General features: G+C 36.0%; 2 protein-coding genes across 4 annotated transcripts in view; one reads left to right on the forward strand and one right to left on the reverse strand.

The window, feature by feature from the left end:
• Positions 1-1,118: 1,118 nt before the first annotated feature.
• On the reverse strand, positions 1,119-12,398 carry LOC131777340 (forkhead box protein O1). Its single transcript, XM_059093625.2, has 3 exons — positions 12,290-12,398; positions 3,642-4,538; positions 1,119-1,630 (listed from the first exon to the last, which is right to left on the reverse strand). Exons 2-3 carry the CDS (start codon positions 4,356-4,358, stop codon positions 1,358-1,360), a joined length of 990 nt encoding a protein of 329 aa, XP_058949608.1. The 5' UTR covers positions 4,359-4,538; positions 12,290-12,398; the 3' UTR covers positions 1,119-1,357.
• Positions 6,853-13,229, forward strand: part of LOC131777339 (melanocyte-stimulating hormone receptor) — a 15,776-nt gene continuing 9,399 nt past the window's right edge. For 2 of the 3 annotated variants that reach the window (XM_059093621.2, XM_059093620.2), the window contains exon 1: positions 6,869-7,051. The gene's annotated coding sequence lies outside the window, so the exon portion shown is untranslated. Of the gene's footprint in view, positions 7,052-10,859; positions 11,093-13,229 lie in introns of those variants that run through there. The other variant, XR_009339616.2, reaches the window with a different exon arrangement.

The raw sequence follows: 13,229 nt of genomic DNA on the forward strand, positions 1-13,229 counted from the left end.
AAATCCAAAGGCTTCAAAATACAAAGTACTAAAAATGTCATATAGATGTATTTTGTATGATCAGAGGAACGTCTGTCTAGACACTAGTGCTTATTTACAAATATATGTACGTTTTACCCCAGATGGTCCAGTTGTGTTAAGGGTGGATAGTGCTTTCCAGCGAATAAGTGATAGCAAAACGTGGAGCGTTATGCAAGGGTTGCATAACGCTTTCCATCGGATATAGACTTATCTAGTGGATAGCGCTATGCAACCCTTGCACAGCTAGGGTAGTCGTACAGATTGCTGCTCATTCATTCACATTTAAATTTTGCATTTCTCTCGACAGAAAAAAAATAATAAGGGGGTAAGTTACTATAGAAACTGTGGTGCTACGTCGGTGAAGGAGTATAACAAGATAATTTTGATTTTATCAACTGAGTTGATAATGTAAATAAGCCACCCTAAAGATTTTCAGAGCTGACGTTTTGAGCGTTAGCCCATCTCCGGCCCTTCGCTCTGACGAAGGGCTAACACTCGAAACGTCAGCTTTGATCTCTTTACGGTGGCCAATTTGCATTAAGAATTAAGTTAATAAAACTAAAAGAAAAAAGGAATGCCAGAGTGGACGAGACTCCTAAAGATTACCAAATGAACGATGCCTCTTTAGGTGTTCGTGTAAAAGTCCTACATATTTTAGTATTTCGTGGTTTTGTTATTTTTCTCTTACATATCACGTCAGTGCTAAGCTGTGGGCATTTTGGGTCACTCATGCCTACACACTCTCCATTACTGCAGGTCAACTGAAACCCACATTTTGAGACTGAGCCCTAATTGAGGCTGATTTACGCATGAACTGAGCAATCTAAAAAATAACTCCCCACTTCCCTGAAATCTTCCTTCGACATTTGTTAACTCAAATACGGCATACAATAGTGCCTTTCCACATCAAATAATTAAACCAGAATACCCCGTGCAAATGGAGAGAACTTCTCTCTCCGATCTGACCAACACTTCAAAATACTCCATAATCTGAATGAAGAATGGCAATGAATCATGACTGGGGCAAATTTTTTATTCAAATTTTTCATAAAAGGTAATCAGATAATGTAATCTTCAGAATTATTTTACTTGATATTTATACACATACATAAAATATAAATTTGGATAAACTTCTTCATTTTTTTCCCTTTTTACAATTGTGGCTATAAAAAAATATATTCTTATTATTTTACTCGCTTTTGATTACTTCTGTTTATAGTACATGAAAATAAGCATTTGTTATAGCATAATGATAGAGAAAAAACTATGCAATGCATGCGCGTAAGTACTATAAGTAAGCTTTGAATAATTTTTTTTAAACATCTATAACTCTAACTTAAAATCCGTCTTGGCTCTGATTTGGTGAGGCACAGCTTCCACTAAATTCACTGGTTGTTTCAAAATCCATTGATTGAGCCATTTGATCACTTTCCTTATCGCTTACATTTTTGTTCTTCAGTGGGTTTTTCCTTTCCAATTGACTCCTTTTTTCCTTCAAATGATTTCTTTGATAATCACTGGAAATTGTCCACATTGACTTGTATGGTCGCTTAGGGTCTGGAACACGAACGAATCGCTTTCTGAGTGACAAAGTGTGACGAACAGCATTCTGTTGGCAAAGAAAGAAATTGTGGTTAGTATATTTCACAATGACCTCAGTAAAGCACCAATAAAGCACTTCGATTATGTGCTTAAACGAGAAAAAGAAAGCACTCTTCTGACGATGAATAACAACACGTTCACTGCTGAGAATTGATTTTGGTTTTAAAAGAAGTAAATCCCTTATCGAGTCGAGATGCACCCAAGATTTGTCTGAATAATAATAGTAGGGAATAATTTCCATTGATTTGAAATGAGCGACACATTAGTTATCATAAGAGGTCGAAATAAGTGCAGGAACTGTTGCCTCGTCGTTGTGAGATTGGGTGCTGTTCAAAAGTTCCTCTTTGATCTGTTCTCATTGAGTCAGCAGTATTCCTTTTGTCTATTTTGAAAACCAAAGAGGCTAAATCATCACTAAACGTATTCCCAGATCGTCCATCATAAAAAGCATATTTCGCGATTTTCCGCGATATGTGCTTCCATTAAAAAATGTCGCACTCAATGTATCAGTACCAGTTTAGATGGAAAAAAAAGTTTTTGCTTTCTTAGAGATTAGAAAAGCTTCAGCCTTTTCCTTCCTTTCTCCTGACAATGCGAACAGACTATTTATCAGCCAGAAACAAAAAAAGAGGAAAATCAATCTGCCAGGAAACAATCTGCGGTTTCCAAGCACCATAGAACAATGGCGTCAGTTGAACAAAAGTAATTCCTAAACATTTTCGAGTACTGAACTTGTAAATCCTTCATATTGGTAAAGATAGCAAATTCATGTTTTATTTAGAGTGTCAAGAACTGAAAAGAAAATAGTCGGCTTACTTAAGCAAATATCTGTTTCCTTTTTTAGTATTGAGAGACAGCTGAACACAGGAAGACTTTCAGCTGGGACATAAATACACACTGAGGGAGGTTTATGAAAATTTTCCGGAAACACTATATCCAAGGAGGACCAACTCTAAGACCACGAGAGACCCACAACCTGTTTGCAAGAGGTTTAAACTGGGTTTAATTTCAGGTTTAAAACATCAAGTTATCCTGCTTGGGTAGGATAACTTGGTGATAATATGCTTTAATAACTGATGACTTATTTTTTGCTTGACCTTGCTACGATTTCAGTTCAAAACTGCTTTTTTACCGTCACGGATGGTCCTCTTCTTCAGATATTCGAGTCAAATCGTGGCCACCAAATTTAATAGATAGAAGATAGGCATGATATTAAATCGAGAGGTGGCGGACATTCGCTTTAGTCTTGATCTAAACGTTAAAAAAACGTCACTTATTGGGAAATTTATCTGGAAACATCTCTTGCACGAAAAACAAGGGATATTGTATCCTCAGGTCCTAATTGACAGTGACTAACCTAGAACATATCTCCGACGGTTTGCTAAGCAATCGTTGCGTGAAATTGAATTTGTCTTAGCCATGTTATAAATGTGTTACATTTTGAACTATCTTTTGCTTCCACACATCTGTCAGTAGTGTACTTTTGTTCCAAACTTTTATTTTTTTTCTTTAGATTCATTCAGATTTGAATGATAGTAACCATGTTATACAGGTACTCCTTAAATAGCATCTCTTATACACACTTTAACAAACGCCGCATTCTTTTGAGTTTTATGATACCTTAATGATACTCTGACAGAACGAAAAAGTACGCTCTTTCGGAAGCAAACACATTGAAGACAAAAGCTTTTTGTAAAATTGAAGAGGATATCGAAGTTTTTAACGGCATCGACAATACGAAGTCTCTTTTATAGTCTACCAGTGGTCTACTCGATCTCTTGCATCTCTCTCTGTCTTATAATGTTTGTAAAAAAAACTGTTTGTTAAGTACATTTGGTAATTTATTTTCACAGAATTGAAGCCTTAATTATAATAGGTTTCCATTTCAAAGGACATATGAAAAGGGCAATAGCTGCAAGACTAGCTAAACATGCAGAAGCAACCGCGAATAGAAGCGCCAATGAATACATCAAAGCGTCAGTGGATAGGCATAGCAACTTGACTGATTTTTAGCTTACCTTCCATCCTTGAACTGATAAATAAGTCCCCTTGTCGTTGAAATACGGTACATTCTTGACAATCCAACTGTAAATATCTGACAAAGTCATCATGTTATTGTTTGTGGATGTGATGGCCATTGTGATCAGGTCGGAATAGGAGGCCCTTCCCCAGGGGTTCTGCTGTTGTGTACGCGACTTTGTAACAGGTGTATGTGCTCCTGCTGCGGTCTGTGTCTCAGGGAACTGCGCCAATAAGTCATCTCGACTGCTGTTTGAACCGGAAGAGGCAAACGAACGCGGTGATTCTAAACTCTCAATTTCATCTTCTTCATTGCATTCACCCCTCCTTGCAGGCATCTCCACCTCTTGTGCTGCTTCAACTTTCTGTGCCGTACTTTCTGTATCACTTTGTCTTGGCGGAGCGCTGCATGTTGTTAACAGTAGATCATCACGATAATCTCTAGACCATCTGTACTTTTGGTGTGAGGGAAGCAGTGGTGGTCTCCACGTTATGTAATTTGGCGCAGCCGCGGGCATGATAACACGGTCTGCTCTACAAACCACACATTCAAGTTCTCCGTCGATCGTATTCCGTGACCCAACGATGCCAGTGTCCGTGCAAACAGTTCGAGGATCGTGATTTCCTAAAGAAGTGCTTGGATAGTGTATCTCAGTCCGGGGTTTAATTCCATTTCGAATGGATTTGTTCACTGAGTCTGGCACTTGTATGAACATATTTGGATTCTTCTTTGGTTGAGTACTAGTTGATCACACGAACGCTTCGGACATGTGTTCGGACTGAAAGCTCGGGAGACTGATATAGTTTTATTTTCATCGACGATTATTACCGGAAACACTTATGTCGTCAAACGAGTCGCTCCGACGTTACTCCGACTGTTGATGACGTCAGTAGAACTGTTCATTGAAATGAAAGAATGAATGTCACGGCTGGGTAAACACCAGACATAGCCAAAAGTATTTGTTTTGGAGATTTTGTTTATGTTTTCGGAAAAATTACTAGCATTTTCTGAAAGCTCTCAATATTTCCTACATAATCACCTAATTTTGTTAAGAATGAAGGTCATTTTTGACTGTTTAGGAAGTGAGAATTTAATGGCGTGTGACCAGCGTCTCACTTAGTAACAGCATCTCCCGTAAACATTTACATACTTTCGTGTGAGATGCTGCTAGGGTGGCTGTGTTATGGTTATCTGATATTTTAACCAACAAGAACTATAATCTGGTAGAAAATTTTTTAAGACTTAAAAGTTGTGACTTGAGTGGAAGTCTAAAACTAAATATTTACTAGTCGTTCAAAATTACACGATCCGTTTACAACGAATATAACTTGTTCGTGGAGTGACGAAAGAAATCCGCCCGCGCAATGATGCGTCAATAAGCACTATTGTCACAAAAGAACAGAGAAACTGATTTAAACGAAGTGAGATTGAAAACGAAACAACCATAGCATCTTGCTGTCATAATTTATTGACGCTCGAGAGATTTGATAAAAGGATTTTCTCCTTAAAGAATTGATATTAAAATGAAAACGAGGAAAGATTTCATTTAAATGACACTGACCGACCTTTGAGACGGCAAACAGATTAAACGGTTGTTTGTAATTTATTGTGCCTCTTTTCAAAGTATTCATTGTGGTGAATATAAATCATCAACCTCATTTTATACTTGCTCAGTAACATGTGAAAATTAGGAGAAATTAAGTTTAGAAACTCTATCCTGACTATCAACGTTAAGTCATAACATTGTAACTAAACTTTTTGTCGAACAAGTTCTCCGCGAACTTTGATCGAATAGAGCAAGTCTTTTACGGTCCATAAACATCATAGTTCACTTGTTTTATTCTTTCGTATAAGAAATGAGAAGAGCTCAGATGAAAATGACATGTCCTAATAACCCAAATGTGGATTATACGAACCACAATTCCAGTACGTAAACAGAAAGGCTCGCATGACTCAAACGCTACTTAGCATACATTACTTGCCACACAATTGTCGAATCACATAAGAATCACGAGATACACTATTAAAAAGGAAACAGTCAGGGCCGTATTCTTTGGTGATGTAATAAAGAAGAACTGCATGCATGAAGCATTTTCAGTGACCATCCATTAAGTTTGCCGGTAATCAACAGGGTACAAAAGTTACAAGAAAAGATACCCTTCGTTGAATAGACGACAAGAGGAAAAGTAATTGCTATTTTTTGGCCATTTCTGACTCAGTATTAAATAAGCGGGTGTAAGCAATTGTTTTGGTGGTTCCTTTTGTCTTAAATTTTATCTGAATAATGTCGGTAATCGATGATAGCTCATCTTTTTCAAAGAGGTGTCCTCCCTTGGCACACCGATGACTGTCTATATCTGACGAGTCTCCTTACAAATTAAATTTAAAATAAGCTTATTTGGAAAGGGCGAAGTGTCAATAGTTTGTCAAAATTATCAATTAGGGCTCTTTGTACATGTGACAAATAGGGCAGCTTGAATCAGTTTTTTGAACTCGCTCCAGTGTTGAAAAATAGAAATAGAATTATGAAGCAGCGGTTTTCAGAAGGTTAAGGAGCACTGAATTAGACCGGGTAAGAGGCTTTTTTTACCGTTTGCGGCATAAGAACTGAATCAAAATACATTTAAAATAAATAATCGTTTCGCAAACAGCATTCCTTTCCTCTAGACATCCGTTTTGAGTCACGTACTATTTACAAATTTTATCAAAGGTTCAAAATCCTTATCAAGAGAATGAAATGTACACAGATGGTTGGTTGTTTGCGTGCAGATTACAAGCCACGTTTGTAACTGTGTCAGGATCATTTCCGTTGCTTTCAAATCTTCGTTCCGCTATTGCGAAACTGTGTGACACACAAGCACGCCTCAAAGCGCCTCAAGTACCACGTGAAAGTCACTACCGGGTGATATTATTTACTTTGATCTTTATCTTCAGGTGAATAACATTGATTCACTTTATTTCTCGGTTAATAAATTGCATGAGTAACATTTGTCGTAAAACTTCCTCGACACCTCTTAAAATCATTTGACTTCTATGGAAACAAGATAACATTTGTATCATTTCAAATGACTTATACAGTTTTATGATCAGCTTGTAATCACATCAACATGGAGGTCCTCTTCCTTTTCCTCCTCACGTTCCCAATGTAATTTAGCACCTATTTCTGGCTTTACTTATCATATAAGTCTTACATACTTCCTATGCTTATAATGATGTTGTCCTCTTACAGTGATAGACAAGGATCCTCTTAAGTCCACGTAAACTATTTTAATTTGATTGGAAAACACATGATAAACTATTTTTTTAGCACTTCCACTGCTTCACTGAATTTTCCAGTTCAGACTCGATGGTATACATCCATCAGTTGCTTTAACTTTGCATTTCACAGAAAAATCTCGGAGTCATCAGGTAAGGATTTTGCATGCTTTTATGACATTTTGTGGCATCACAGGTCAGTTATTCAAGACAAATTTTGTTAGTTAATATCTTATTATTACTCGAATTTGAAAGTATTAGGTAAGGTTTATAGATGTGAGGATGCAATCAGAGACGATTGGTTTTATTTAATACATGCAAGTTAGCTCTGAGAAAAAAACACTCGGACAGTGAGGTTCACTGTTCAAAACACAGGTTAAGGATAAGATAATTATATAAACTGATTAGTGTTGCTAAGAATTCAGTTTAGGGGAAAGGAATAAAGATGTCATTGCAGGGCTTCATTTACTCATACCAAGTGTTATTTGTTTAATTTTGCTTTATCAAATTTTTTCTACAAATGATAGTCATAGATCACATTTAACAACCAGGGTAGTCGAAAAGCCACAGCTTTTGTTTATCATTTTGTGGTAAGACATGATAAGTACCTGTTGAACTTTGAAATCTTTCGGTGAAATAAATTTATACTATTTTGTTAAGTATAGAGATGGACAGTCCTGGGTTAAAATTCATGTCAGAGGGAAAATTTGAGATTTGTAACGAGCTTAAGAACCATAGCTTACATCTTTTATGCATTATGTTTAAACGGATTAAATGTAAATCTTATCTGAACTATAGAAATACAGATTTGCAAGAGTAATTCAAAGGGCATAATTTTTACATGCTTAAGTTTTCTATTCATGTTCCCTAATTGACGATTAGAACACAGAAAAAGTAGAACAACTAGCTTAAAATCGGTACATGAGAGAACTCTTTCAAGGATTATTTTGCTTAAACAGATTTTTTACATAAACTTTCATTCAAATTTGCATGGGAAAGCAATCAAATCTTTGATAAATGTTGGGCAATTTCCTGTAAAAACAACTTGCTCAACTTATGTGCAAATCAAACGTAATATTTAGCTGGCTGCTGATTGTTTTTCCGGCCTAGAGTCGAGCAAAATGGCCACAAACTATATAGCTAGAAACAGTTGCCACAGTATGTACAGGTGGTTAACAACGAAGAGTATGGTATCGTTCTCTCGCCGTGTTGACGGCCACATCGCCTCCTTGATGAGACACGAGAAGTCCATCGTTACATATGTAGTAACTTTCTTCTTATCTAAGTTTGACAACCAACGAGCTAAGTGGAATAAAACTTATGACCAAGTCTAATTATTGAGAGAAACTCCAAAGGTTATTTTTAAGATCATACATTTATTATGATTTGATTATTGATTTTGCACTGCTAATTTTAAGGATTAAAATCACATCTCAGGGACATAAACGAACTGGAAACGCAATTAAAAGGAAAACTGATTGAATTGCAGTTTTTACTTATTTAGAACTTTTCTGGGCGTGAAGATACCTTGTTGGTTATAACATTTCAGGGATCAGAGAGTGAACAACTAGAGATGAGTCCTGTTGTTTATGTGTAAGCAAGCTCGGTAGATAAGTTCAGAAAAATAATTTTATTTTCATGAACAGTGTAACAACACAGATAAAGCTTAAAATATCGACACATCAATAGCCATGGGAACTCATTCCAAAAATGGCTAAACATTCCCTCAATTAAACTCAACTATATTACAGTTTGATGGTTCAGAATATAGTTCGGCTGCTAGCTTTGGATAAGACGTAATAACGTTCATTTAGGAAGTTACGCAAGTTGCAATTGTCCTTTTTAGTTCAGCAATTATCTGACGTAATCAAACTATGGAGTAAAACTTGTTACTGTGATGGTGTCACTAACAATCACAGATATTTTCTGTGGATCCTAATTTGGCTGCAAACTCTTTCAAGAGGAACTGACACCATATTACAATTTAGCTGCGTAGAATCTATAGGCAATAATCAGTCAGCCGGCTATCCCTGTTTAATTTGTAAAAACTGATTCACGAACCTTATCGTATTCCATGTACACCATCGAAAACCGCCATTGCCGATCAAAATTTTGGGGTTTTCCGGCGATCATTATCTTTGTACGATTTTCCTTGGTTACTTTTCCTCCAATATTATATAGGTTAATAAAACAATTACTATTAGGATGTCACATAAAACTTTACTGATGTCACTCATACAACTCATTCTTCTACACACTGTCTTAGATTTTTCATCGTTGAACAATTATTCACAACTCATGTTTGAACTTTTTACGATTAAGTCATCGCTACAAGGAAAAAGTATATTTTTAGTGATACTTCTTAGCTCACGCATTTCGAACCCAAATTACACACAAAGATCGGCTTCGACAGGAACCTATAAGCCAGATCTCTTCATGCTCTCAAGAAATGTTTTTTTCCCAACCCACGCAGCTATATTTTATTAGGAATCGAAAGAACACCGAATATTAGAATAGGCCGGTAAACAGAGGTTTTATAAATCTTGACCACATCTTGTGTTGATAGCTTATTTCCCTTCGTGGTGATAAACTCTTTAGATAAACATATCCGTATAACGCAAACAAGGTAAAATTAACAACGGATTACAAGGACTATAGATATATGCGTTACATAGATGGCGTTCAGACGTTAATGAATTTTACGTATTCAAGGATTGCGTACGTTTGTCTAATGGTAGACACTGTCACGCATATATACGCAATGAATTAGTCATGATGTCATCCATATTTACCTCACAAAAATATTTTGTTATGGGCTTGTTGCTAATGTACAATTCAACTTCATATTTCAATGGAACATCGTACATTAGGTGCAATCTCAATTTTAACTTCAATGACGTTATTGCAAGAATAAACGGGTGCTCTAAATGATTCTCATGCGGTTAGCGAGTAAAATTTCTCGTACAACTTGCTAAAGCTGCTAAGGAGCGTAGTGGAAATGAAAACTCGATTTATATTTTTCATTTGTTCCTTTCCCTTTCTTGTTACATTCCATCCTAATCCCGCGTCAGTGGTTTTGTTTTAACTTAAAAATACTGAAAAGTTCATTTGACCAAATAAATAAAATTTGATTTTGTTTTCCTCAGAGTAGTGCTGCAAATGCGTGCAGAAAGAAATTATGTCCTTATTGTTGTAAATCAATCTGAATAGTGTAAAATATTGACTTGTTCTATATGAAAGACAGAGTTTCTTTACAGAAAAACATGGCTAAGTTGCACTGTTCCTTTGTTGAAAAGCTGATGGCTCTTAAGAACTCGAACATGCATGGAAAATCGACAACGCAAACTTCTAGTCAGTATCCTAAATATGTAGCTTCTACCAGCAGTCATGATATATTCATCCTCAAAACAATAAAATTGCAAAATTCAAAAAGCACAGCTATACTATTGACAGAGTTAGTAATTTTGCGCCATTATACATCACTCTCAAACTTGGGAGTTTTGATTTTCAATTTTCTGATGGCTTTATTCATCAAATTTCCAAACAAGAATCCGTCCGATAGTTACTCAGGCAAAACCTATTTGTTTGCTGGCGTTAGGCCATTCCCCCTTTTTTTTTAATAAAAAAAAAAAAAGATTCCTTATTCCATGTGCTTGAAGACTAAAAATATCTTCGTCACAACAAGATCAACTTCTTATCTACTCAGATTTAGATAACTACGCCATAAATAGCTTCTAACATTGCGATGACCTGTGAACTAGTAAAACGTTTCATTTTGTAAAAACAACATGTTTTCGTTTTAGACTGAAATCATAATAGGATTACCTTAAAGTCAGATATTTATAGCATATGAAATTTAAGAATCATTCGTGAATCAAACGCATGGTAATAACAGTCCCAAGTGGTCAAATTTCACAAGAGTAAGCTGAATATGTACCAAACTCTTAAGCTTTTTGTTTAGATGGCTGTGAAGGAACGCAGAGGAAGCTAACAGGAAAAGCAAAGCGCCACAACAAATATCGCACAGACGCTTCCGAGTCCATGCATTAACCTCTGTGAGCATATTGAGGAGCGAGGTCGCACGGATTTGTGAACTGTTTACGACAAATCATGAGGTTAACCAGATTATGGCAGTAAATTACACCACAGCCCTTAAACGTTTACCTATTGTGATTATTTTCATAGAGGATTAAATTTCAGCTTTTAACGTAATCCATTGATTGAATTGGGATATAAATAAATAATCCTCCTGTTGTTTTGCAGTAAATAACTCTTTATTTGTGGTTAAATTATTTCAATTACTTTCTTACCGGCAAATCTTGAATTCTAGAAATTTGACAGATTAAATAGCCAGGAGCAACGTATAACTTCTTAACTGAAAAGCTACGATATGTAAAAATAACATCAACACACACATCAAATACGAAGGGAGATGACTCCAGAATAAATTATTATGTACATAATTGTTCTTGTGTTTCGTTAATTTTATTCCATTTTGGAAGCGGGGATTCTATCATCGGCTATTTTCAATAGATGCCCTGTCACGCGCTGATGACGTCAAGCGGTGGGTAGGGCCGTGACGTCACCGGCTAATTGTTTACTATCGTATTGAAAGTGGCGTGACTTTTAAATCTCACCGTTTATTGTCTGATATTAGAGGTGTATTTTGAAGTCTTTATCATGTATATCACTGCTTCAGTATTCTGTTCCTACTTCCTTGGTGATCGTCAAAGAAATATTACATAATAACTCGAAGTATATCAAGGAAGGAGAGGCATTTCGCTGGAAATATAAACACCAATAACAATTTTTATGTTTCGAATTTCTTCAGGTTTTAGAACGGAGGGAATGCATTATTGAGAATAACTGATGAATGGTCAAAGCTAAAGATTCAACGAAGAATTCATAAGAAAAATTACGTGAGATGTTTCACATGATTTAGAAACCATTATATTAGGTGATGTACAATTTGAATTGCTTACAGATATATCGTCCTCTGGCAAAAAAAAAAAAAAAAAAAGGGGAAAAGAAATTCGTTTACTCATCGAGCTAAGAGCTACTTTACAGATAACACTAATATGATCTTGTTTAGTACTCGATTCTAAATAAAACTTCGTAGGTTGATTTCTTATTTCGAATGATAGCAAGATGCAAAGTTTGGCTTCAGATCAGAAGACGATATTTGACCACATAGGATCATCAACATGAAACTTGAATATTGGTGGTCAAAGTCCGTCAGATAGCTACTAGGTAAAATGAAATCTTGAGGCTCCCTCTAAACTTATAAAATTACTTACAATGCTGGTATTTCTAAGAGGATAAAAGAAGATAATTATGAATAACCTGAATCATTCCCATTTAAGGTGATTTTCAGTACGAAAACTACTTTACCTCACAGAGTGATGTTATGTGATTTATTCCATCCACGTACAATCCAAAATGATTTCTTTCAACGAAGAAGTGGGAATAAAATAATCAATAGTCGTTCCTCGTGTTAACAATAACCTCCTTGAAGTAAAGACATCACTTCCGTTTGACTCGCGCCATTTCCGCGCCGTTATTCCGCTATTACGAAAGAGACTGGCATTTTCCTGAATTTTTAGCGTGGTTCAAATTTACGAATAGTTGAAAATATCATTCTTTCAGGGGCTAGGAACTCCTTACAATCGACGAGAGGACGAGAGTGCATAAAAAAATGAATTATTTAATCGAACATCGATATTGCCTGTGTTCTCATTCAACATTGGTCATTATTCCAGCCCAATGCACAATTATTTTGGCGAAATGATGCACGGATCACATGAAAGTTGAGCAATTACAAACTGTCTTATCTAAAGAGTACAATGAAAATAATGCAAAGAAGACTGCAATGCTCTGCGTCATATGACAAGAGTTAAAAAAATTAAATTCTTCAGTCTATTTACCTACGCATCAATCATGACTTTTTTCAAAGAGCATCACTCTTTACTGACTTATGATTCCTATGATTAAAGTGGAGCGAGCCGCTTTGGCTTAATAAAATAGTGGGGAGGTTTTCTGCAACACTCTTCGCATTACGTGGAGACCAGAATGAACCGAAATGCTCACAGACAAATTACTGTTGAAAAAAAATCAAACAGGAAACACACACGCACCAATGGTCACGAAATAAAAGCTGGCTTTGTAAAGTTCTCTATTGCTTGCCTCATTGTTTAACCAATCTTTGATTTTTTATTGCAAATTTTTGTGAGATGAAATAACCTCGGCTGAGCATACTATGTCAACCGGAAATGTCGGTTCAATCACTGGAATGACAAAGTCGTTCGCTGTAAATACCAATGGCTTATTTTTC

This window comes from Pocillopora verrucosa, chromosome 3 (genome assembly GCF_036669915.1).
Source record: "Pocillopora verrucosa isolate sample1 chromosome 3, ASM3666991v2, whole genome shotgun sequence".
In the NCBI taxonomy this organism is placed as follows: domain Eukaryota; kingdom Metazoa; phylum Cnidaria; class Anthozoa; order Scleractinia; family Pocilloporidae; genus Pocillopora; species Pocillopora verrucosa.

Excerpts from the sequence above, each read along its gene's own strand:
- LOC131777340 (XM_059093625.2), bottom strand. The coding sequence starts at position 4,358 with ATGTTCATACAAGTGCCAGACTCAGTGAACAAATCCATTCGAAATGGA. Across the intron at positions 1,631-3,641 it reads TATCAGTTCAAGGATGGAAG|AATGCTGTTCGTCACACTTT; the intron begins GTAAGCTAAAAA and ends CTTTGCCAACAG.